Here is a 27,247-nt window from a genome sequence, read left to right on the forward strand (position 1 = left end):
AGTCTCACGTTACAAGGTCATGAGGGATGTTGTCACATACGTGGATCACCAGGTTGCCTTGAGGTTTTTTTCTTTTTTGTTTTCTTTCCCTAGGGAGGGACCCTACCACACAGTGGCTGCTCACCCACCCGTGGGGGACACTCAGGACCGACCCCAGCGGGGTCTCCACCTGACTAGTGAACACAGGGTTGACATTTTTGCAAGTCTGCGTGCTCCCAGCTTACAGCTCTTTCCCAGGCAGCTTTACTGATAACAAGGCTACCACTGTGATGTATGTCTCTGTGTCTAGAAGAGGTGACACCTAACCTGAGTCTTCAAAATGAACAAGCGCTCTTCAGGCCACAAGGTAGGAGGCAGAGGCAGAAGCGGTGGGGAGTGCTCCCAGCAGAAGGACCAGCAGGGAAAGTCTCGTGAGCACCGGGAAGCTAATGGGGAGCGGATGCCTGAGGCAGCTTGGTGCTGCTCAGAACAACCTGACGCCCTGACAGAGGGCGAGGGTCAAAGGCTAGTGCCAGCCCTGTCTGTCCAGTCCAGCAGCTGTGCTCTTCCAGATGCTGAATGCCACAAAGGTTAGATTCTTGGCATGGGGGGCGGGGAGGCTGGGACGAGGGGGAAGGCAAACCCTTTACTGTGTCCCGTTAGTACATTTGGAATTTCTTCCATGCAAATGTATTCACATACAAATCACAATAGTTGTCTTTGGGGCACCCGGGTGGCTCATTGGGCTAAGCGGCTGACTCTTGATTTTGGCTCAAGTCACGATCTCGGGGTTCCTGGGTTCAAGCCCCATATTGGGCTCCACCCTGACCATGTAAAGCCTGCTTGGAATTCTCTCTCCCCCTCTCTCTCTGCCCCTCCCCTGCTTGCACATGTTCGCTCTCTTGCTCTCTCTCTCTCTCCCCCCCTCTCAAAACAAATAAATAAAACTTAAAAAATAGTTGTCTTTAAAGTTAATATTTAAGATCCCTCAGAGGAGGGGGGAAGAGGTGGAGGAAAAGGAATAACTGTGCCAGAACCCCGGCATCCCGGCCATTACCGATCAGGCCCTCTCACAGCCGGGGGGGGGGGGGGGGTGGGGGGGGTGGGGGGGGTGCCACCCGCCCCTTTGTAGGACAGCAGTCCCCAGGTGCAGCCTGGGGCGTTCTCCAGCCTCACTGCTCTGGGGACTCACCACTTCCATGGGATGCCCGGCCCAGCAGCCCACCTCCACTCCTAAGTCAAACCTGGTAACTGCCCCTGGGATGCGACCACACACTGAGCTGCCCCCGGCTCTTCTGGTGGCACATTTCCAGCAGAGCTGACCTTTGGAATAAGTATGACCAGTGCCTTATCCCCTGAGCAGGAAGCCTGCTGAGCAGGAAGCCTGCTTTGGGTCAGCTCTGCATTGCAACAAACAGTTACATTACATAAGCTGCTGCCAGGCCCCACCCGGAGCCGACTGGAGAGCTCCTGACCAAAACTTATTCCCGGCTGAGGGGCCGATGAACCCCCACCCGTGAGCAAATTAGGAGTGTGCGTTGCTAAGGGAGCTGGCAGGAACACAACGGATCTGAGACTAGCAGGATGAAATCCCAAAAGGGGGTAAATCACGTTTGGCTCAAAAGAACCACGAGCACAGACATGCTACTGAGACCTGGGGAGGTGGTGGTAGTTCACGGCAGCCGCGGTTACGAGGGTCAAGGAAGAGCTTCACGGGGAAGTGACCCCAGCCTAAAGCAAGAGGTCACCCTGAAAGAGAGACTCCTGGAAATGCCCCGGGGGACAGGCCAGCTACAGCCAAGTCACTGCCCCTCTCTGTAAAATGTGGTAACAGTGGCCCCGCCCTTATGGGAGTGCTTTGAAGGGTGAGTGCACATGGCAGGAGGACAGCAGGAAGAGCCCTCCAGACCCGGGGGGGGGGGGGGGGGGGGTGCTCGGTGGACAACTCAGGAGACTTTGCACACGGCTGCCCTCCCCCTGGAGTGCCCTCAACCCCCTGCACCCACCCCTGAGCCCTTCCCTCCTGTCCGCCTGGACAGCAGCCCCCATCCTGAGGCAGCAGCAGGGAAACAGTCATGCAGGTCAGTTCCAGGCAGCCCCCCACATGAGGCCGGAGGCCTCTCCGTGTCTAGGTGAGGAAGGGATCTAGACTATTTGACCTGAGACTCTGATTAGGATTTCCCCCTCCAGTGGGGGGAGGGGGCGCCCATTCGAGGTGGGGGTGAGGGAAGGTCACTGTGCCGGTCACTTGGTGCCCACAGGCAACAAAGAATCCATCACCCCACATGACCCCATTGCCTTCCTTGCCCCATGCAACCCTTCTTCATTTATTTCTGGGGTTTCTCACCATGGCTTCTTCCAAGAAATTCTCAACTTCTTGTGGGCAGGGTCCATGTAACAAGAACTCACAGATGCTGAGCACACTGGCATAAGCGCTTTAGATTAATTTATTTAGTCCTCACCATGACAGACAGAGGATGCTGCATTTTAATGATGGGGAAACTGAGGCACAGAGCTTCTGAGTGGCAGAGCTGAACCTCCTTCACCTTTGCTCCCCAGCACCTACAGCAGTGCCCAGCATGTGAGAGATGCTCAGTACATATACACATCAATAAAGAAGTGGAGCATGTCTAAATTCCATCTGGAACATTCTAAGTACCAAGACAATGACTGAAGGTCTAGTAGGTAACATTCAGTGGGAAGTTTCCTCTTTCAAGAAACTCCCCCAACTTGTGTGGGCCGTACCAACCAGATTCACTCCTTGTGCTTAAGGGAGGGGGCAAGGGGCTCAGAGTGCAACCACCCCAATGGCCGGTGGGCCCGCCCTCCCTGCCTGAAACCGAATCATCAAAGGCTCAGCCAAGCAATCAGCTTGTCAGGCCTTGCCACCGCCTCTGAATCATTACTACAGCACTCTTGGAGCTGCAGAATGTTTGGAATTGTGTTGCCAGGTGACAAGCCAGACCTCCTCACTAGCACTGAGAACCCGGGCCAGTAATAGCTGGGGCAGAAAAGGACCAGCTCAACAAGGCCTACTGACTACCAAGGATGCGTTTCTCGTCCTCTGCCCTTGGCTCACTATCAAAAGTGAGGGGACATCAAAAGGAAACAATGGAGTGGATTATCTGGGCTTACCTTTCTCTACAACCTATCAGTCCCCACCCTCCCAAAAAAGGAAAAAGAAGGCAACAGTTAGCATTTCAATGCCGAGTAACGCTCCACGGAAAATTAATTATACCTCGTGGAAAGCAATGCCAAAGGAGAACTATTTTCTAATTAGCTGTATTAATTCCTTTTCAAAACAGGACCAGACACCTACACCTCCTCAGAAAGCCACTGTGCAACATATAACCATAGTCACGTTAGTTAACGGCAAACGCAACGTTCTGCACATGCCTGATGTTTTTCCACTAGAAAAGACCACTGCTCCCACCGCCATCACCACCCCCACCTCACAGTTACAAAAGGGGCACAAGCGCCCCGCATCCAAAATTGAAACAGCAACAACCCACAGCTGCAGAAGGGAAGCTTTGCCGAGCAAGGCAGAGAAAGGGCCAGAGTGCCCCCTGGTGGCCACAGGGCTGCTCTTCCTGCAATCGGCGGGAATCAAGGCTGAGCCACTTTCTTTCAACTTCCAGCTCCCAAATAATCGTATATTCAAAGAAATAATTCAGGAGTAGAAACTCATTTTTACAGGCGAAGTGAAGGAATGTACGGAGGACATGAATACCAAGAAGTGCCAACTGAAGGAATTTTCAGTAAGTTAGGGAGCACCACGTTCTGAATGTATATGTCTCCACAGCTATCAGATCCAGCTATCTATTCCAGCACATTCCACACGTGTTTATTCTTATGCATCTACAGCCCTCCCTAAATCACCTTCATTGCGATGATGGAACTCAATGGCTCCCAAGGTCACGCCCAAGAACAAACGCTTTCTGGGAACCATCATTTCATTTGGGTTCATTTGGAATCTATCTTTCTCCTAAGTTTCATTCCCTGGGCCATGCAGGAGGCAAGTGGTTAAAAAAGAAAAAGGTCTACAACAAAACCCGGATCCTGGAAAACGGCCCCACTGCCTCCCTTTCCTGCCTTGGGGTTTCAGGCCCTCCAGACTGCTGCTGTCCCGGGCTGGACCACTCTCTGCTGTGGGGCCATCCTGTGCACAGGAGGAACCTAGCAGCATCCTGACCTCTATGCACTCGATGCCAATAGCATCCCCACCCCAGTGTGATGCCCCAAAATGTTTCCAGATATTGCCCAATGTCCTCTGGGGACGAAAGTACCCCCACTTGAGAACCACCGTCCTGACAATCACTTCCTTTCTCAGGGCCCCCAGCCTCTCAGGGCACATATGTTAATCTCCTCTTAACTAGGAAGGAAGATTCAGGAGTAAAAACCAGTAAAACAGGAAATCAGGCCTCTCCGTTTGCAGCTCAACAAGAAGGCCCAGATCCTACCTTCAGGATGATTAGCCAGGAATGTACCCTTGTAGGATGTTAATAACAGAGCTACCAGTTATTGAACACTTAATATAACAGGCACTCTTCCAAATATGTTTTTCCCAATTTTTCCTACCAAGGTATAATTCACATAAAGTATCTTCAGTATTTTTCATGTATGTATTCAGTAATCCTCACAACCCTATTCGACAAGTACTTCTAATAGCCCCAGTTTACAGATGAGAATACTAAGGCATAGACAGGCTAGACAACTTGCCCAAGCTCCCACTGCTACTCCGTGCAGGGATGTGGGTAAGAACACAGCCAGCCTACCCCGTTGTAACATCAGAGCAGAATTACGACAGCAAGGGTAACACCACCACACCCACTAGGGCTGCTGTGGATACCATGTGCAATTACCACACACTGAGCACCTACATGTTTCTTACTTTCTTCCAAGGTCCGGAGCTCTTTGAAGGAGAATAACGAAAGCAAAAGAATTCTCCCCAGGAAGAATCCACTTAGGAGCACAAACCCACAAATACAATTTTGCACACAGTGGCAAGGGCTTCTGCAGTCTGTGAAACTATCCACAGGCTTCCGGTGAAACATCAGACATAATATACTCCAGACTCCATGCTACACGTTTCATACAGCTTATTCAGAATCCTGTAAGCAGGTGGTATTTCACTTCTTTTGGGGCATTGGGAAACTAGTTCAGAAAAGGTAAAGCATTTGCCCAAGGTCACACAGCTCTTCAACAGCAGCACTGTGGTCAGCTTGGCCCCAGTGTTCTTTCCACCCCAAAAGGCTGCCTTCTCAACTCAATTCATCTGCAACCACCCACACCGGAACACTATAAAAATAAAGGATGCATAAAGTACAGAACGGATTTATATGTCTAAGCTTCCAGCAGCACTGGTGATAGAAACTTGGTAGTGACCACGTAAAAGGGGCTGCTGGTCACTCAGAATTAAAACCTAAAGGTGACATTTGCCTCTCACAAAGGTTAATTCACCTTCTACCAACTCTGTAAGACAGCGTCTTCTCAAAGCAGTCCACAGGCATCCGGGCACTCACGCAAATATCACCCTGCCTCTTTCCAAATGGCCATGCCTCCTACATTGGCCAATACCTGGCCTAGAGTAGAAAAAGCTACGGGCCAAATATCAAGGTCACTGTGTTTGTGCTTGCTAGCGTACCTAGCCAAAGGTCATGCAAAGTCAGCTCGGTGGTCAGCACATTTGCAAAGGAGACAGTCGGCACGGGGAGAATGACGAGGCCTACCTTTGACCGCAGAGCAACAAGCCCAACCAGACAAGATACTAGAAACATCCAGACTGCCACAACTTGGCTTTCGTGGCTGCAAAGAAGAACACAGGATCATGACTCCCTTCCCAGAATAAGATGGTGAGAAGGACAAGGAATCTTGGAGTGCAGTCTCCTCCATGTCAAAGCTGGGCAAACTGAGGCACAGAGAGATCAAGGGACCCACTACTATCAGAGTCAGTATCAGAACCAAGGTTTCCTGATTCTCAAGGTAGTGCTCCCTCTATACCACCAGCTGTCTCCTCCCTGATGGGGGCAGGGGGTATCACTCGCCCCCGTGTGTAACTAGCTCACAGTCCTGGGCTCATGCTGCAAGACCAAGCTAGAGATGCAGGAGTGACAGGGGGACTGGCTTTCTGGTCATTCCTGCAGAACTCTTTCGAAAGTTTTCAGGCTTGTTAGAACTCAAATAAACACCAGTCCATTCCTTCATCCACTCCACTAAGGTCTCCTGAGCCACAACGCCCAGCCAGGCAGGATTTTAGGCACTGGGATGCGGGCCGTGAGTGAGCAGGCAAAGCGTCTGCCTTCAAGGAGCTCACATCCCCATGGAGACATGCAAAGCCAATGAACAGTATATTCAGGTTTCAGATCGGGAAGGTTTCGAAAACCTGGAATCAGCGGACTGAAAGAACAGCACGGGTGGTGCGGGAAAAGCTCTTCCAGACCAGTGGTCGGGGAGGGAAGCCTCTTTGAGGGGGAACATCTCAGCAGACCAGATGCTTTCCTCTGAGGGCAGAGCATTCCAGAAGCCGTGGGATTCCAGGAGCAGCAAGGAGGGAGAGAGGAAATCCCGGCCCCACCACATCCTGGCACTCAGGCCTCCAGCGGCATCTCTCGGCCTATTGCTTCAACTACCAACAGAGGCCAAGAGGCCCGCCTGCAGGGATGCTGTGACAATTAGGCAATAATGTAAATAGAGTCTGGGTCACAGGAGGCAAAACAAGGGAGGAGACAGCATACTATGAACCTCTCCCAGGCACTCCTCAAAGGAAGTTGCCCCAGAGACCAGTCTGAACTCAGGGATGGATCTGCTATCTGAAGCCAGAGTGGCTGAGGTCACCTGGAAAGAACTAGGAGGGAACTGGCAGGGACCAGGCTCACAACTCTAGAGGTTTGGGCTCTAACTAGGGTTCAGAGCTTGAACCGTTGGGGCTAATGAATGGGCTCCCAACTGACCCCCACAGAGGGTCTCCAGAAATAATTCCAGAAAGAACTGACATCCCTCCAGCGATGCCTCCCCAACATCATGAGATGATGCTGGACACTCATGGTGATTCTCTCACCGTCCTCCGTCTTGACCCGGTCCCCAAGCCCTGCCAGGTGATGACCAGACTCGGGAACCCAGAACGGCAACACTCACCACATGTGGAGGCTCACAAGCATTCGACGGGCTGCCCATCCCATATGATGCCTGGTTCAGCACTCGGGTTTCCTGCCATCCTATGTCAGTGCATTTAACCCTCAGAATGGCTCTAAGAAGCCAGTTTAAGTGTCTTCATTTTACACGTGAGAAAGTGGGCCCCAGGGAGTCTGGGGGGAGAAAAAAAGAAAGAGAAAGGGAAGCCTGGCCAAGGAAGCACTGGAGCGGGGGCCAGACCCCAGGATGGTGGTTCTGGGTCGCACCCTCCCCCCCCCCCCCCCCCCCCCCAGCGCTCTGGCAGCACTTAGCACACCACTGTGTTATGGGTGTCAGTGTGCAGCACTCAGGGCACCAACTGTGGATTTCTGGCAGCTTGAAAGAGTGGGGACACGGACGTCAACTCAGGAGTCCCCACCCTGCGAGGCACAGGGGAGGCCCTTCATGAACCACCAAGCAAGAAAGGGCCATCAGGGACTTATAGGGAGGACTGGAGGGCATACTACTGAGGATGCCTTAGGTAGCAGACAAGCTTTCCAACCTGCCGTTGGCAAGAGCAAGCAGGAACAGTCACATCACTCTGCTTAAGACCCTGTACCGGCTTCCCACCGCTCTTGAGATAAAATCAAACTGAGGGCTGTCTCCAGCATCTTTGGCTCGGGCCTCCCCTCTCCCCGCTGCCCAGCCAAACTTTCGGCATCACCGCCGGCCAGCAAAGCTCCACAGTCCCCTCACCCTGAAGGCCTCAGCTCTGCCGTCACCTGAGACCAATTTCTCTTAATAACACACCCTAAAACAGGCCCCTTTCCAGCACTTGGAGATTTGCAAGCCAAGTTCATGTGTCTGTTAATGTCGCCACTGTCCATCTTCCCTCTGGCTGGCAATTCCTCGGGGCAGGCTTTTGGCTCCTTGCTCACTGACTTACAAGCCAAGGTTAGCACGGGGAGGTGGGGGCTGTCAGCGTGTTCTTTGGCCTCCTCCCTGAGCCACACGGCCAGCGCCATGAACAGCAAACAGTGCTCTGTGCCCCCTCCCCAATCCTTCTCCGAATCAGGCAGAACAGCCAGTGGGAGGACCAGAGACCCCAAAACAAAGGAAAGAAACAAAAAGTGAGGTGGGGGGTTACAAATGTCATACAAAAGCATGGAGAGGGGCTGCCCCTCCGAGGAATGCACAGCCACCCAACCTCAAAGTCCCATTTTTCCAGCTCTTAAAGTAGCAGATGCATTAAACTATTCCCAAGTACGGTCAGTGAAGCGTCAAGCAACCGGCGGCTGTCACCAGCTGTCACCTACTGGCAATGTGGTAACTGAGGACACAAAATGACTACTGGTAACAAGCCCATAAGTAGGGGACTCACCTGTGGCCCACTCATGACACATCCCACAAAGAAACGTACCACAAAGGAACACGTAAGCAGAAAAAAATCATTTACTATAAGCCTGGTACTTCTCATCCTTTCCTAACAACGAGTGAAGAAACTCAGGGCGCCTAGGTGGCTCAGTGGCCTAGGCATCCGACTTCGGCTCAGGTCATGATCTCACGGTTCGTGGGTTTGAGCCCCACGTCGGGCTGTGTGCTGACAGCTTGGAATCTGGAGCCTGCTTGAGATCCTGTGTCTCCCTCTCTCTCCGACCCTCCCCTGCTAGCACTCTGTATCTCTCTCAAAAATAAAATAAACATTAAATTTTTTTTTTTTAATGTGTGAAGAACCTCAGTGCAGAAACAACAAACAAAAATACCTGGCTGGTGCACTCCTCCCACCCAAACAATCCAGTAAACCAGAATATTACAGCCATTCAGCAGGATAATCAGGGAGATGAAGAGGGGGAAAAGGCCCAGGGAATAATGTTACGAAAACAGAACACAAATAGGCTCAGTGATAACAGCTGCTATTTACCGACTGTCAGCTCTGACCCAGATACTCTTAGCAAATGATGGGTGTTCGTGGCATCCCTGGGTTTGGATGACAGACCCCAAGAGGTTCGAGACCACCCAGGAGAGCCTGGGGAACCGGGCAGCCTGGTTTCAGAGTGTGCCCTCCTGGCGAGGACAGCACGTCGCCCACCAAAGCAACAGGCAGGCAGCGGTTCCCACCCTGTGCAGCCCTGCGCGCCCCAAACCCAAACAAACACAAATGTAGCTGCAGAAATGGAAACGCCTAGACAGAACTGCCTGTGTTTTGGTGCACTCCGGACTGCGTTTACTACTTTGCTAACTTATTAATTCCTCCTAAGAAGCCCATGTGTGCTCTTAAGTGCCAAAGGGCCTGCAGAAAGGGCAGTAACGTGGGCCTGGACACAGCATCCTCTCTTGGGCACTTAATAGCAACAAGCCAAAAAGCCAAAAAGCCCAGGACAAAACCCTCTGCCATTTCAGAGGCATCCAAGAGGGGAAGGCTGCTTGGCAGGGGGCCTGACCGAGGATTAAGTACTCCAGTTCCATCACCGTGTCCAGACAGCCGCCTATACCGACCAGGAAAAGAAGCGGGGAAGCCACTTGGCAGGATGTGAGGAAAACGCTCCCTGCTTCACAGAGCGGAGCTGGGGCCCCTCGGCCAGGCTCTTCAGGGTTTTCGGGGGTCAGGCATCTCCCCTGAGTGGAGTCATGTGTGCTTCACATGCTGGGATGCAATCTTTGATCTGGAGATGGACAGCTCCTGGAACACCATTCTTGGGACTCCCCAGGACTGCAGGTGTTCCCCCCCGACCCCCGCCGCCCCCAGCCAGAATTCATATGTGAAGTCCTAACTTTCAATGGGACTATATTTGGACGTAGGGCCTTTAAGGAGGTAATTAAGGTTAAATGGGGTCCTAAGGGTGGGCGCTAATTCAGCAGGACTGGCGTCCATATCAGCAGAGGAAGAGACACCAGGGATGCATAGACAGATGGAAAAGGCTATCTGCAAGGCAAGGACAGTGGCTCGCCAGGAGCCATCACAGTCACCTGGACTCCCATCCTCTTGAACTGCAAGAGAGAAGTTTGTTTTCAGGCCGCCCAGCCTGTGGTGCTTTGTTAGGACCACCCCGGCTGGCACCTAGCTGACACCCTGGACACCTGGACAGGCTCGCGCTTCTCATTTTTCTATGATGACACGATGCCAGAGGCAGGATGAGGGGGACATAAGGCAAATCCACCTTCTATCCAATATTTCCAAGAATCCTGATCTCTCATCTGGAACACACACAGGCAACCCAGTGCTGCATCCAGAAGGCTCATTGAAATTTGACGCCACCTCAGCAAACAGAGCCCCCACCCCCTACCCCAGGAAGCACACGTTCACCCCCCACAAAGTACCAAGGGTCCAGATGCGGGTGTGGTGACATATCTCCTCCAAGATTCGAGTTATAAACTCTAGGTAAGTCCCTACTTGCCAAAGATCCCAAATACTAAACTAGATTTACATTTCTGGAAAACTGTATGAGTAAAAACAAGGAAAACAGCCTAAACCTCAGCCATCGGTGCAACTCCAGTGTGTTCATATGGACAACCTTAGTGCCAGTGCACACGCAGGGCCACCTACTTCCTCTAGCACTGAGGAAGTGGCTGAGGGAGACCCACGGGCCAGCCGGCAACGCAGCCTGGGGTCAGCGGTGATGGAGGGACTTCATCCCGGGAAACAGGAAACCCCCTTGGAAGCACAGTGCTGAATAGCTGCTGGGGTGCATGGAGATGCCTGCACCCCAATAAAGCGCCCACAGCAAGAGGCCTATGAAGCCCGGTATTTGTGTCCGCGATCTCGAGGTCGCTGTTCTTTGCAAAGCAAACGTACACTCTTTGGAATGGACACGCCTCAGGGCCAGAGTGAAGTCTCGTCGCTCTACATGAGGTGTGAGCCACACAAACAGAGAGCACTGCAGATGCAGAAAGACAAGGCATGAGGTCACGGGGACTCTGAGAAGGCGCCTTCTCTCCCTTCTCAATCCTTCTGGTTACTTCCAGGAAAAAGATCTGAGTTTAGCACTAGGATATTCCCAACACTCTCCTTCTGCTGCTCACTCACTCACCTCTCTTTTTAACAACGGGAGGGGGTCTCAGACAGAAGCTGGGACAGGCAATGACATGCAGGCCAACTTAACATTGGTTCCTTTCTGCTGTCTTTATTTTCAGTTAATTGCTATTTAAGTCAACGAATAGTGACTCTCCATTTACTATAATCATGGTTATTATATGGTATTATTATTGGTATTTTTTTAATTTTTACATTTATTTATTTTTGAGAGAGAGAGAGAGACAGAGCACAAGTGGGGGAGGGGCAGAGAGAGAGGGAGACACAGACTCCGAAGCAGGCTCCAGGCTCTGAGCTGTCAGCACAGAGCCTGATGAGGGGCTCAAACCTGCAAGAACTGAGAGATCATGACCTGAGCCGAAGTCAGACACTTAACTGACTGAGCCACCCAGGCGCCCCAGAAATTTCCCTTTTTAAATAAAGGCACTCATCTTTTCCTAAGTGCACCCAATTAAAAAAAAATTACAGGGTAAATACTAGTATAGTGGTAAATAAAGAACTGAAATTTGAAAGCCAGAGACTTTACTATTCTCCCAGCCCATGTGCCCCACATGTATAGATCTATAACTATCCGCCCAGCTGAACTCAAGCCTGAGAAGTGCCATAATGAACTGCACATTTTCACTGAACAGAGTGAGACTGGTCATTCCCACCAACCAACCTTAGAGAGTCTGCTCATTTCCTTCTTCATCTCTGACTTGGCAGTGCTGGATGTCTCCCAGACCCCGCTCTTCCTTCCTTAGCAATGAAAACCCTAATGGGGGCAGGAGGGTGGGCATCGCCGCCCTAAGCAATGAAAACCCTAATGGGAGGGGTGGGGAGCACTGTCTCCATAGCAGCAGAGGAGGCCATGGGACTGATGTTGGCCATGCCAATGGGACACCGTGTGCACTTCTAGGAAGGGTCCTTACAGCTGGGAGCGGGCATCACCTTTTTGGTACCATGGACCCGTTCTGCAGTCTGGTGAAGCCCATGGACCTCTTCTCAGAAAAAGATTTTAAAATACATAAAATAAAACACACAAGACTTCAAAGGAACAGATTATACTGAAATAGCATTATCAAAATGTAAAAAATAAAAGTGATATAATAAATACATAGAATTCTTTATCATCACATTAAAAAAAACCACCCTATTTTCCAGCAGAAACAATATTCTGAGATTTTTTTTTTTTTCATGTTGCAGCTCTCACAGGGCCTATGACTTCTATCGGCGATAAAGTCACCCATTCTGCTAACATGACTACGGTTTCTATGGTTTGCTGGTACTTTCATAATGGAAGGAAATGTAAATTTCAGTCAGTGGCTAGAGGAAAAAGTTGAATCCTACCTATGGAAATGGAGGAATTCTCTCCTTTGCTCCCTCTTCTTTTCTGCTACCTGGGATGAGACTGGGATGGCTGGAGATAAAATAGCCATTTTGGACTATGAGACAAGATGGAGGGAGTTCCGGTCTCTGACGAACAGGGAGCCACATACCAGCCCCAGCCTGCCTACTTCTGGAAAGACAGATGAATTTCTACCTCCTTAAGCTACGGTTGGCTTACTCTTTACTGTATAAAGCCACACAAACCTAATCTTGTTGTATCTCTAATACTTTCTTCCCAGGGCTAAGGTTCGAAACTGTTTGAACCTGATCTTTAACAACCTTCATACTTAACAGACATGCTCTTTCCTATTTACAAATAGGACTCCTCCAGAGCTACCCAATTAGCACAGTTCCTCTGTGGTTGACAATCGTACGGGGGGCAAATCCCCAAACCCCTCAAAACTCAGTGCCGCTCCAGCTCTGAAGCGTGTCCTTTAGAGTGAGCACACGCCCAAACATCACATCATTAACCACAGCTCAGGAAGCTAAGAACTGCACAGCACATTCAGACCACGGACACACACACCTGACTTCACCCCACATCTCACAAAGTCCACACTCACACAGGAGCAAGCACAACAGTACCCCACTGATGTGCAGGTCCGAGAGTCACCCGGCATTGGCGGAGGAGACTCAGCAACTTACTAATTGTCATCAACTCTGGCACCGAGGAGGAAGGTAGCATGCTGCTCAGGAGGTCTCCCTGGCCAGGAGGACCAGCTTCCACACTGGGAAAAAGCAAACAGAAGGAAGTTACACTCGGCCACTCAAAATATACAACCTCACCCTTCCAAGAACTAGCAGGTACTCAGTGTTTTCAGGAGCAACCACCAGAAGGCACAGGAGGCAGCCCTTCAAAACCGCAGTCAGCCCTCTTCATTCGCGGACTCCCTATTTGCAAATCTGCTTACTCGCTGACGCTGATTTGTGTTCCCAAAATCAATAGTCAGTATTCTTCTAAAACAAACAGCAAGGGCGCCTGGGTGGCTCAGTCGGTTATATGTCCAACTTCAGTTCAGGTCATGATCTCATAGTTTGTGGGTTCAAGACCCGTGTTGGGCTCTGTGCTGATAGCTCGGAGCCTGGAGCCTGCTTCGGATTCTGTGTCCCCCGCTCTCTCTCTCTGCCCTCCCATACTCATGCTGTGTCTCTTTCTTTCTCTCAAAAACAAATAAAACATTAATTTTTTTTTTAATAAACAGCAAAAAGGACTCTGCACCCTATATGGACCTGGTGACACCCATCCTGACAATGTACTAACTGTACAGGAACCGACAGGTGGTGTCACGGTCACAGAGCAGAGCTCCGTTGACTTAGGGAGAGACAGTAAAACCAAGCATGGTTTGAGGTGATCAGTGACTCCCACCCTGGGGCTGAGGTTGAAAATGCAGATGTGATCTACCCCTACTCTCTCAAGTTTGCACTAAATTAAAACCGTGAAGAGAGAAAAAGAAACAACTCTAAGAACCACAAGGATCGTGGTGGCATTAGGGAGACTTTAGTGTCCATCTGAGTTCTGCTACCAAACATCCAATGACTTTGAGCAACTCCGTTTCCCTTTGAGATACTTTTATTTGAACATCAGAAAACTGACACGGTGCTTACTACTCTATTCTGGTTGAAGCACTTCTCAAACACGTGAGAGCTAAGTGGCTCAAGTATTACGTAATATTAAACTTGCATAATATTGTGACCAAATGTTAAAATCCAGTAAATGATGTTAGAAGAGGTACCCAGGTATGGCCCCTAAATCATAAAAAGTCAAGGAGGTACACAAATGAAGTTTGGTAAAACACTGTTCCTCACACTCTGACGCCCTTGGCAACTTCCCATTCTAAACCTGAATATTAATGTGAAATAAGGCCTTGACCTTGAATCCTGGGAGGTGCACTCCTACCTTCAAAAAAGAATAAAAGGCACAGCCGCGAACAGGACAACTCAATCCCAAAGGCAATTTGGTTTCTGAATACTGACCTGTACCCGAGCCCAGGCTCCAGGAGAACGTGGTCCTCCAGTCCTGTCCTGTTCTCCAGGCTTCCGAGGGGGTCCTCTGTGCACAGAGAGCAGTGGCAGAAAGGAAGTCAGCAGTCTGTTTTCATTTCATTTTCTCCATGCGGCAAGGACACGTTGCGGACACTGGCTCCTCTCTACATCAGTCGACTTACAAAGGTTTCCTGGCCTGCACGCCGGATTTTAACCTGCTACTTCTTTCGTTCTTTTGGCCAGCATCTCAGATTTGGCACCAGTCACTGATACGAGGCCCCAACCTCCCACTTAACCTTTTTGACCTTGAGCCGTCTGGAATTATGCGTGAAGTCCATATTCAGAGCCAGCCTCAGGATCAGGCAATAATAATCAGCTTTCTGTTAGACAAAACTGCTCTCACTGTAGTGGCTTACGACAGACACAAAGGGGCAGCACAGTCCCATCACTGACAGTGTCTGCATCAAAATCCAGGCCCTGCTGCCTTCTAAAAAGCCACCTCCCTACACAGAGTGGTGTGGGGGAAAGGCATTCAGAACAAGCGAGGCCACAAATAATCTCCAGAGGCACTAAAGACTTTCATAAATGTATTTGCTGCTGTTCAAGTCTCTTTTCAGAAAAAAAGTGCAAATCCAGGGCCCCTTGGGCTGGATGGTGACATTAAGGTCGGAGTCAACCGTGGTTGACACTTGCTCAGTGGAGAAATTTCTGGTTTGTCGACACCTACGGTAGAACCAGGCATGGATGTGGGGATGGGGCAGAGGCGGAAGGGAGCACATCTCGTTGCTCTAAGCTACACAGCCACCTCCCTGTCTTTCCTCCTATTTTGGCCAGAGTTTCATCCTGCTGGAGATTTCCCCAGTTCTTACAGGGGTTGCATGTGGGTAATCCTAATGAGAAAACGTTTTGTCACCTTTTCTTCTACCCTGCCATCCCCATCAAGCTATTCCACTCGCTCCTGCTTCTTAAAAGAAGTTTGAAGGGGAAATGTCACCCCACAGCCCAGCCTGCCTACCACAGGTTCCCACCACCATCGCCACAGCCATCATCATCCCCCACCCCCCACCTTCATCTTTTCTGCTTCCTTTGTGACAGTGCCTCTGGACCGCAGCTCAGAGGCCTCCGTCCCCCTTGGCAAATCCAAATCCAACAGGGTTTTGACCCCAGCCCCCAGCTGTGTAAAGAGGACAAGTCCCAAGCATGCAGCTCTGGCTGAGACCTCAATCCAGAACCCTTGTCCCACGGTGCTAGCTGCCTGCCTGAAAGCTCTACCGGGCCACCCTGCAGGGCCTACCAACTGATTGTGATGTCAAAACTGCTCCCTTGTGTCACCCTCTCCACTGGGCCATCTCCCCTTAGAGTGAGGCACCCTCCTCCCTCCATCATGGAGCTTGGGGAGCCCCAGACCTGCCAGTTCCACCTCATTATCACCCACTCCTTGTCCACAGTCCTCTCCACTGCCATCCTGGTGCTGAGGCTCAATACCTTCCAGGGGTCTCCTGCAGGAGCCCCCACGGTTCTGCCTCACCCCTGCTAGTCCAACCCACTCAAAGCTATCAGATTCCCCCCCACCCCCGAACCAAAAATGGGGACTCCAACATACACAGCGGAAATCCATGGCCGGAGTAAAGGCCCACATCACCCTCCAGCATTCCAGACACCATGCCTACTCAGCCCAGCGATTTCCCACCACAGCACAGGAGCATGAGCACAGCCACTCAGGCTGCCTCACTCGCCCTCAAGGTGCCCTTGGAGGCGCACGCTACTATTATCTTAATTTTACAGATAAGGAGATGGCCCTGGAAGTGTTCAATGACCTATCCAAGATCACAAGCTGATGTGTGAGTGTCTGAACCTCACTCTGTCCAGAGCCAGAGCTAAGCCCTTTCCCCCTTTGTGATCTCTCACACAGCTGATGTGGGCTACATGCCTCTCTCTCTATGCATCCTTGAACTCCCTGCCCTATTCCTCTGTCTATGTCCTGTCCCCACCTGGATATCATTTTTCCAACTGCCAGGTGTCCACTCCCGTTGGCATGCCCCACCCCCACATACTTGGTCCACCCACTGCTCACTCACTCAGCACAGGCTTCCTGAGTCCATACTGTGGGCCTGGCTCTGGTCAGGGTCAGTGTCACACTGGAACCAGGGCAGACACGGCCCGGCCCTCAAGGACCTCAAAGACTAGCAGGGGGATGGGGATCGCCATGTAATTCCACAAATACATAGTTCCAAGCTGAGATCAGGGCATGGGGACACACGAGGTTTATGGCAGTGTGAACAGGAGGCCCAGCTTGCCTGGGGAGGGGGTGGAAGAGCCCTCTGTACGTGACACTTGGGCTGCCACCTGAAGGATGCACACAGGCTGCAGGAGGTGGGAGGAGAGAGATGGCTGTGGGCTCAGTTCAAGGAAGGAGAAGCTGGCTGGTGTGGCTGGGGCATCAGGAGGGGATCAGGCTGTGGGGCAAGCTGGGGCCTCGGTGGCCACAGTGAGGGTTCTTGATTTTATCCTCAGTGCACTAGAAGGGTTTGGAGCAGGGGAATGATGCAATCTGATTTATATTCTAAGACATCACTCCAGTTGTTATAAGAAGAATGCCAGGGTGGGGCCCGGAAAGAAGCAGGGAGAGCTGTTGATGTCCCTTGTCCCCTCCTTGCATGCAAAATTCTGGGGGTGGGGAGGGCTCACCTCTGGATCCCCCCAGAGCCCAGCACAGTGCTGGTATAGAGCGGGACACCCACTGTTGCATAAAGAAAATCATGACCCCTGAGTGGCACACGACCCTCACGAGTGGTGTGGGGACCACACACAGTGCAGGTCCGGGGGCACCACAGAGTCCTGACATTCCCAACACTAACACTACCCTCTGGAAGCCAATTTCCCAGATCAACCATCTCAGATCAAAGCGGCGCTAGAACAGAGCCTCGACCTCAACAAGCAACCCCCAAGACCCAATGCAGGACAAGAAGTTGAAGAACCGGGTAAATGAAGGTTTGAGGACCCAAGGTTTCAAATGAAAAAACAAGCCCTCAGAAACAGACCCTGGGCAAGGGGGCTGGGGTGGGGGTGGGGGGGTGGGAGGCGCGCCTGGGTGGCTCAGTCAGTTAAGCGTCTGACTCTTGATTTCGGTTCAGATCATGATCTCACAGTTCATGAGTTCAAGCCCCACGTCGGGCTCTGCACTGACAATACAGAGCCTGCTTGGGATTCTCTCTCTCTCTGCCTCTCCCCCACCTGTGTGGCCCCCCCCCCCCCATAAACAAATAAACTTAGGAAGGAAGGAAGGAAGGAAGGAAGGAAGGAAGGAAGGAAGGAAGGAAGGAAGGAAGGAAGGAAAGAAGGAAGAAACTGACTCTGAAGTTGCTAAGACCCAACACTAACCCCAGGACCCTCAATGAAAGCAGCAGTAACATTTTCACGTGTGCAATGGGTAGAAATGGGTGTTTCGTTCACCTCTGTTTAGTATTCTCAGTTGAAAGGACTCTGGGACTTCTCCCTTGCAGCTTCAAAGAAATGGTAAATGTGCTTTACTGTGTTGCAGGTAAGAGACACGCTCAGAGCAATGACTGCATCTAATCCCACATCCTGGTCCCATGTGACCTGGCTGCTGTCTTCCTTCTCTGAGCCTCTAACCCCAGCTCCAAAGCACAGCCTCCTAAGCCACAGAGTCCCCTCGTCCAAGAATCAGAAGGACAATACTTCTCTGTCCAGAGTCCCCTTCTCTGCCACCTTCTCCCTCTCCAGATTTAGCCACCAAAAACACTCCTCCTCCTCCTCCACGTGCCTCCCTCCGTCTTCCTCTGAATGCCCCCAAAGGCAGTGACACTATAAACACCAACACTTTCAAAGATGATGGAAAGGTCTCCCAAGGGTAGAACCATCTGCGTCCAAAGCTGTCATTAAAGACACAAAATGGCTCCCCAGCCAGAATGAGAGCATGTTAACCTTGCTCAAGTAGAAGGGTGGCAATCGGAAGGGAGAACAGTCAGAAGTGAGCAGAAGCAAAAGAGTCTGGGGCAGAAATGCTGACAGCATGCACTCAGAGCAGGCCAGGGAAAGGCCTCCCTGACAGGTGAGTCCCGGCACCACGGGCCCACACACCTCCCAGGGAAACGGGGGTCAGGCCAAGAGGGACTCGATGCCACCTGGCCTTCCAATCGGGCAGCAGATCAACTCTGCCCGATTCTGACTCTCAGATCTTCTGCAGCCCGAGCATAATCTGTCTTCCTATGCAACTTCTACCCAGGGCGCATCTGCCCCTGAGGCTGTCACAGGCTCCCGGGACTCCTGGCAGCTTGGTCACCACAGTAAACTAAAAAGTTGGCAGACAGTTCACACATGCATGTCTGATGAGGATAATGGAGATAAGCTGGAGCTCGGGGTCCCCCGATAGTGACAAGATGAAGCCTCCAGGTCTGGAAAGTGGACAGGCAGAGGTGGGACAGGGGGAAAGCTGCCAGTGGAGAGGCCTTTCCACGAGGATGCCAGAGGCCGGCCAGAGGCTGCATTCCCTGGACACACTGAAACCCACAGAGGGAGAAGGAGCGGTGGGTTTTGCAAAACCCCACCCCAGCACGGAGGACAGCACACGGCAGTGCCCCAGGAGCAGCCAGCCCCCAGCCCCCAGCCCAGAGGGGAAGGGGCTGCTGTAAACAAGACAGCATGCCCAGATCGGGCACCTGACAGCCCAGCAGAAAGGCCCGCCTGGTGGGGAGGGCGACAAGGTGAGTGGGGTGCTGGGTCACCAGCTGGAAGCCACGTGGTCCCAGATGGGCGTCAGGCCCCTCTGCTCTCTGCAAGCCCCCGTGTGCACCGTGTTCAGGGGACAACAGCGAAGTACCCAACCCCACCCGCTGGCTGCTGGGACCACAGATGGTCACCTGAGGGAAAGGAGATGCCGGGCCCACCAGCTGGCCCCTCTCAGGGGTTTCAGCGGAGGCCCAGCGAAAAGCACCGGCTGGTAAGAAGGCCGCGTGGCTGGGGCCAAAAGGGGAGAGGGCATGAGAGAGCAAAAACGGTCCAAGGAGAGCGGAGACAGGGCAGACCCCATGAGGAAGTGTGGGGCACGGGATGGCGGAGACTCAGGGACTCTCCGTTCTGACCGCCATCTCCCGGTCCTCGGACACCCCAGCACGATGTGCCCGTGGACGGCAGGCTTTCTCGGGGCCTTGGCAGGTGCCTGGCGCCTCTCCCCACATTAACCTGAGAGTCTTTGCCACACATCTGAGAGGAACGTGAGAGAAAACACCCACCCCTTCCTCACGGGCTGTGGGCGACAGGGGACGTGTTCATCCACACCGAGCTGACGCTGGAGCTGACCTCAACTCTTCGGTAGTTTAGACTTGAACGTCTTAACGTTTCAGATCTTGAACATTTTTTTTTTTAAGTTTTTAATTTTAATTCCAGTACAGTTAACATAGTGTTTCATTAGTTTCAGGCATACAATATAGTGACTCAGCAGTTCCACACATGACCCAGTGGGATCTTGAACATCTTAAATGACATTTAAGAGTTTCTCAGCAGTGTGAAGACAAACTTACGAATTAATATTGGGTGGATAAAAAGCAAAATATTAATCCTACATTGAGTTTCATTATGACCTCTTAAAGAGAAGTATGTGTAGAACGAAGCCTCTAAGGAAATGGTGTCTAACACCATCCACTCCACAGTTAAGGCCTACTGTATGCCTGGAAGGTACCAAGCAGCCGAGGACATTGGGAGAGCAGGCTGATCTAGCCTGCAAGCCTGTGCTGCTTTCAGAGGCCTGTTTCAGAGATTTTCCTTTCAGCCCTCTCTACCTTTCGGTCAAACATCTGGCTCTGAGCAAGGATGGGAAATAATCCTAACAGGATTTTGCAAAATCCATCATGTAATCGTGTAGGTCATACCCACAACGAGACCCTCAGCAGACTGGATGAAGCGCAGCAACAGAACTAATCCTGGGCCGGGCTCAGGGGTGAACTTGGCTGTGCCTCTAGAATCAGTACAGAGCTGCCCTTCTGGGGTTCCAATCCAGCAGCTGGTGACCAAGGGGACTCCCAGACACCCAGAGGATAAGGTAACGATATGACAGCTCATATGAGCCCGCTTAATGTTTAAACTGACCCCCTTTCTTGGAAGGGACCCAGACACGAACTAGTCTGATTCTGCCCTTTTACTAATGAGGGTTTGAGAACCAGTGATGTGAAGGGACACCAGCCCCGGGTCACGTGGCTGCCGTCATTTCAGAGCCTGGGCCACTCTGTCCTCCCCCTGCTTTAGGACTTTGTACATGCTGTTCCCTTGCCTGCTTTTCGTTTCTTTTCTTATTCTTGAATGTAGAAATAGAAAAACTTCATTTCTACTTTCAATTTCTATTAAAAAATACTTTTTCCTTAATTTTGTTACTATATTTTTTGCTTTTATGTAAATTTTTTCAAATTCCATTTTACTGCCATCATTTTATTTTAGTCTCCTACAGTGTATACACTTTTTCAAATTTTTAACGATTTCTTGTTTTTATTTTTTTAAATCTTTTTTCTCTTTTTCATTTCTTTTCTTTTTTCTTGAATACAGGAAAATAAGAAATTCATATTTATTTTTAATTTTTATTAAAAATATTTTTTTAATTTTTTTCTACTATATTCTTTACTTTTGTGTATATTTTTTCAAATTCTATTTTAACCCCATCATATCATTTTAGTCTACTTCAGTGTATTCATTTTTTCAAATTCTCAAATGATTTCCTTTTTTTTCTCCCCCTTTTTTTTCTCTAATCTGTCAAACCACTTTCAACACCCAGACCAAAACACACCTATGATCTAACATCATCTATTCGATTTGTGTGTGTGTGTCTTTAATTTTTAAGTTTAATATTTTTTTAATTTTAATGTTTTTAATTTCAATTTTTCTACCTCATTAATTCCTTTTCTGCCTTCAAAATGGCAGAATGAAGGCATTCACCCCAAAAGAAAGAGCACAAAGAAACAACAGCCAGGGATTTAACCAACACAGATACAAGCAAGATGTCTGAAACAGAATTTACAATCATGATAATAAGAATACTAGCTGGACTCGCAAATAGATTAGAATCCCTTTCTGCAGAGATAAAAGAAGTAAAAAATAGCCAGAATGAAATTAAAAATGCTTTAACTGAGCTGCAATCACGGATGGATGCCACGGTGGCAAGGACGGATGAGTCAGAACAGAGAATCAGCGATATAGAGGACAAACTTAGAGAATAATGAAGCAGAAAAAAAGAGGGAGATTAATGCAAAAGAGCACGATTTAAGAATCAGAGAAATCAGTGACTCATTAAAAAGGAACGACATGAGAATCATAGGGGTCCCAGAAGAGGAAGAGAGAGAAATAGGGGTAGAAGGGTTATTGAGCACATCATGCAGAAAACTTTCTTACCTGGGGAAAGACATGGACACCAAAATCCAGGAAGCACAGAGGACCCGCATTAGATTCAACAAAAACCGACCATCAACTAGGCATATCATAGTCAAATGCACAAAATACTCAGGCAAGGAGAGAATCATGAAAGCAGCAAGGGAAAAAAAGTTCCTAACATACAAGGGAAGACAGATCAGGTTTGCGGCAGACCTATCCACAGAACTTGGCAGGCCAGAAAGGAGTGGCAGGATATATTCAGTGTGCTGAATCAGAAAAATATGCCATCACAAATTCTTTATCCAGCAAGGCTGTCATTCAAAATAGAAGGAGAGATGAAAAGTTTCCCAGACAAACAAGTATTAAAGGAATTTGTGACCACTAAACCAGCCCTGCAAGAAATTTTAAGGGGGACTCTCTGAGGGTAGAAAAGATGAAAAAATATATATAAAAACAAATAAGTACCAAAAGCAACAAAGATCAGAAAGGACCAAAGAACACCACCAGAAACTCCAACTCTACAAGCATCATAATGGCAATAAATTCATATCTTTCAGTACTCACTCTAAACATCAATGGACTCAATGCTCCAATCAAAAGACATAAGGTAACAGAATGGATAAGAAAACAAGATCCATCTATACGCTGTTTACAAGAGAGCCACTTTAGACCTAAAGATACCTTCAGATTGAAAATAAGGGGATGGAGAACCATCTATCATGCTAATGGTCAACAAAAGAAAGCTGGAGTAGCCATACTTATACCAGGCTACGTAGACTTTAAAATAAAGATTGTGGGGCGCCTGGGTGGCTCAGTCGGTTGAGCGTCTGACTTCAGCTCAGGTCATGATCTCACGGTCTGTGAGTTCGAGCCCCGTGTCGGGCTCTGTGCTGACAGCTCAGAGCCTGGAGCCTGTTTCGGATTCTGTGTCTCCCTCTCTCTGACCCTCCCCCGTTCATGCTCTGTCTCTCTCTATCTCAAAAATAAATAAACGTTAAAAAAAAATTTTTTTTTAAATAAAGATTGTGTCAAGAGATGCAGAAGGGCATTATATCATAATCAAGGGGTCTATCCACCAAGGAGACCTAACAATTGTAAACATTTATGCACCAAATGTGGCAGCACCCAAATATATAAATCAATTAATCACAAACATAAAGAAACTGATCGATAGTAATACCATAATAGTAGGAGACTTCAATACCCCACTCACAGCAAGGGACAGATCATCCAATCAAAAAATCAACAAGGAAACAATGGCTTTGAATGACACACTGGACCAGATGGACTTAACAGATAGATTCAGAACATTTCATCCTAAAGCAGCAGAATATACATTCTTTTCCAGTGCACATGGAACATTCTCCAGAATAGATCATATACTGGGACACGAATCAGCCCTAAGTAAGTAGAAAAAGATCGAGATCATAGTGTGCATATTTTCAGACCACAATGCTATGAAACTCGAAATCAACCACACAAAAAAATTTGGAAAGGTAACAAATACTTGGAGACTGAAGAACATCCTACTAAAGAATGAATGGGCTAATGAAGCACTTAAGGAGGAAATTAAAAAGTATATGGAAGTCAATGAAAATGATAGCACCATAACCCCAAATCTCTGGGACGCAGCAAAGATGGCCATAAGAGGAAAGTATATAGCAATCCAGGCCTTCCTAAAGAAGGAAGAAAGATCTCAGATACACAACCTAACCTTAGGCCTTAAGGAGCTGGAAAAAGAACAGCAAATAAAACCCACAACAAGCAAAAGACAGGAAATAATAAAGATTACAGCAGAAATTAATGCTATCGAAACCAAAAAAACAGTACAACAGATCAATGAAACCAGAAGCCGGTTCTTTGAAAGAATTAGCAAAATTGATAAACCACTAGCCAGTTTGATCAAGAAGAAAAAGGAAAGGACCCAAATAAGTAAAATCAAGAATGAAAGAGGAGAGATCACAACCAACACAACAGAAATAAAAACAATAATTAGGAGAATATTATGAGCAATTATATGCCAATAAAATGGGCAATCTGGAAGAAATGGACAAATTCCTAGAAACAAATACACTACCAAAACTGAAACAGGAAGAAATAGAAAATTTGAACCAACCCATAACCAGTAAGGAAATCGAATTAGTAATCAAAAATCTCCCCAAAAACAAGAGTCCAGGGCCAAATGGCTTTCCAGGGGAATTCTACCAAACATTTAAGGAAGAGTTAACACCTATTCTCTTGGAGGTGTTCCAAAAAATAGAAATGGAAGGAAAACTTCCAAACTCTTTCTATGAAGCCAGCATTACCTTGATTCCAAAACCAGACAGAGACCCCACTGAAAAGGAGAACTATAGACCAATTTCCTTGATGAACATGGATGCAAAAATCCTCAACAAGATATTAGCCAACTGGATCCAACAATACATTGAAAAAATTATTCACCACGACCAAGTGGGATTTATACCTGGGAGGCAGGACTGGTTCAATATCTGCAAAACAATCGTTGTGATTCATCACATCAATAAAAGAAAGGACGAGAACCATATGATCCTCTCAATAGATGCAGAGAAAGCATTTGACAAAACACAGCATCCTTTCTTGATAAAAACCTTCAAGAAAGCAGGGATAGAAGGAGCATACCTCGAGATCATAAAAGCTACATATGAATGACCCAACACTAATATCATCCTCAATGGGGAAAAACTGACAGCTTTCCCCCTAAGGTCAGGAACAAGAAAGGGATGTCCACTCTTGCCACTGTTATTCAACGTAGTATTGGAAGTGTTAGCCTCTGCAATCAGACAACACAAAGAAATAAAAGGCATCCAAATTGGCCAGGAGGAGGTCAAACTTTCATTCTTCACAGATGACATGATACTCTATATGGAAAACCCAAAATATTTCACCAAAAAACTGCTAAAATTGATTCATGAATTCAGCAAAGTTGCAGTATATAAAATCAATGCACAAAAATTGGTTGCATTCCTATACACCAACAATAAAGTGAAAGAAAGAGAAATCAAGGAATTGATCCCATTTACAGTTGCAAAAAAACCCATAAAATACCTAGGAATAAATCTAACCAAAGAGGTGAAAAATCTATACACTGAAAACTATAGAAATCTTATGAAAGAAATTGAAGAAGACACCAAAAAAAATGGAAAAAGATTCCATGCTCCTGGAGAGGAAGAACAAATGTTGTTAAAATGTTGATACTACCCAAAGCAATTTACATATTCAATGCAATCCTTATCAAAGTAACACCAGCATTCTTCACAGAGCTAGAACAAAGAATCCTACAATGTGTATGGAACCAGAAAAGACCCCAAATCCCCAAAGCGATCTTGAAAAACAAAACCAAAGCTGGAGGCATCACAATCCCAGACTTCAAGCTATACTACAAAGCTGTAATCATCAAGACAGTAAGGTACTGGCACAAGAACAGACAACCCAGAAATGGACCTACAAAGTATGGGTAACTAACCTTTGACAAAGCAGGAAAGAATATCCTGTGGAATAAAGACAGTCTCTTCAGCAAGTGGTGCTGGGAAAACTGGACAGCGACATGCAGAAGAATGAACCTGGACCACTTTCTTACACCATACACAAAAATAAACTCAAAGTGGATGAAAGACCTCAATGTAAGACAGGAAGCCATCAAAATCCTCAAGGAGAAAGCAGGCAAAAACCTCTTTGATCTTGTCCACAGCAACTTCTTATTCAACACATCTCCGGAGGCAAGGGAAACAAAAGCAAAAATGAACTACGGGACCTCATCAAAATAAAAAGCTTCTGCACAGCGAAGGAAACAATCAGCAAAACTAAAAGGCAACCGACAGAATGTGAGAAGATCTTTGCAGATGAAATATCAGATAAAGGGGTAGTATCCAAAATCTATAAAGAACTTATTAAACTCAACACCCCAAAACCAATAATCCAGTGAAGAAATGGACACAAGACATGAATAGACACTTCTCTAAAGAAATCCATATGGCCAACCGACACATGAAAAAATGCTCAACATCACTCATCATCAGGGAAATACAAATCAAAACCACAATGAGATACCACCTTATACCTGTCAGAATGGCTAACATTAGCAACCCAGGCAACAACAGATGTTGGTGAGGATGCGGAGAAAGAGGATCTCTTTGGCATCATTGGTGGGAATGCAAGCTGGTGCAGCCACTCTGGAAAACAGTATGGAGGTTCCTCAAAAAACTAAAAATAGAACTACCTTACGACCCAGCAATTGCACTACTAGGCATTTAGATAAGGGATACAGGTGTGCTGTTTCGAAGGGACACATGCACCCCCATGTTTATAGCAGCACTTCCACAATAGCCAAAGTATGGAAAGAGCCCAAATGTCCATCGACGGATGAACGGATAAAGAAGATGTGGTGTATATATATACAATGGAGTATTACCCGGCAATCAAAAAGAATGAAATCTTGCCATTTGCAACTATGTGGATGGAACTGGAGGGTATTATGCTAAGTGAAATTAGAGAAAGACAAAAATCATATGATTTCACTCATATGAGGGCTTAAAGAGACAAAACAGATGAACATAAGGGAAGGGAAACAAAAATACTATAAAAACAGGGAGGGGAGAAGAGACTCATAAATATGGAGAACAAACTGAGGGTTCCTGGAGGGGTTGTGGGAGGGGGGATGGGCTAAATGGGTAAGGGGCATTAAGGAATCTACTCCTGAAATCATTGTTTCACTATATGCTAACTAATTTGGATGTAAATTTTAAAAAATAAAAAATAAAATCAAAATAAAATAAAAACTTTAAAAATAAATAAATAAAATAACTTAAAAATTAAAATTAACTTAATTTTAATAACTTAAAATTAAAATACTTAATTTTAAATATTAAATTTAAATATTATTTAAATATTAAATTTAAATAAAATTAAAAAACTTTGTGAAATCATTGTTTCACTATTTGCTAACTAATTTGGATGTAAATTTTAAAAAATAAAAAATAAAATCAAAATAAAATAAAAACTTTAAAAATAAATAAATAAAATAACTTAAAAATTAAAATTAACTTAATTTTAATAACTTAAAATTAAAATACCTAATTTTAAATATTAAATTTAAATATTTAAATTTAAATATTATTTAAATATTAAATTTAAATAAAATTAAAAAACTTTGTGAAATCATTGTTTCACTATTTGCTAACTAATTTGGATGTAAATTTTAAAAAATAAAAAATAAAATCAAAATAAAATAAAAACTTTAAAAATAAATAAATAAAATAACTTAAAAATTAAAATTAACTTAATTTTAATAACTTAAAATTAAAACACCTAATTTTAAATATTAAATTTAAATATTTAAATTTAAATATTATTTAAATATTAAATTTAAATAACTTAAAATTAAAA

At 47.4% G+C, this 27,247-nt stretch overlaps 1 protein-coding gene and 1 long non-coding RNA gene across 2 annotated transcripts in view; one reads left to right on the forward strand and one right to left on the reverse strand.

Moving 5' to 3' along the window:
- Positions 1-27,247, reverse strand: part of LOC147571030 (transport and Golgi organization protein 1 homolog) — a 494,441-nt gene that overhangs the window by 255,451 nt on the left and 211,743 nt on the right. Inside the window, exons 2-3 of the mRNA XM_086696683.1 lie at positions 14,462-14,537; positions 13,101-13,215 (exon numbers count right to left, since the gene is read on the reverse strand). Coding sequence (XP_086552809.1) covers positions 13,101-13,215; positions 14,462-14,537 — 191 coding nt within the window. The remainder of the gene's footprint in view (positions 1-13,100; positions 13,216-14,461; positions 14,538-27,247) is intronic.
- Positions 341-12,695, forward strand: LOC147571038 (uncharacterized). The gene is made up of 2 exons (XR_015247802.1): positions 341-569; positions 12,305-12,695. It is a non-coding gene; the product is annotated as an uncharacterized LOC147571038 (long non-coding RNA).

Source organism: Puma concolor, unplaced genomic scaffold, assembly GCF_028749965.1.
Source record: "Puma concolor isolate L17-30 unplaced genomic scaffold, mPumCon1.1.hap2 unalloc_scaffold_7, whole genome shotgun sequence".
NCBI lineage: Eukaryota > Metazoa > Chordata > Mammalia > Carnivora > Felidae > Puma > Puma concolor.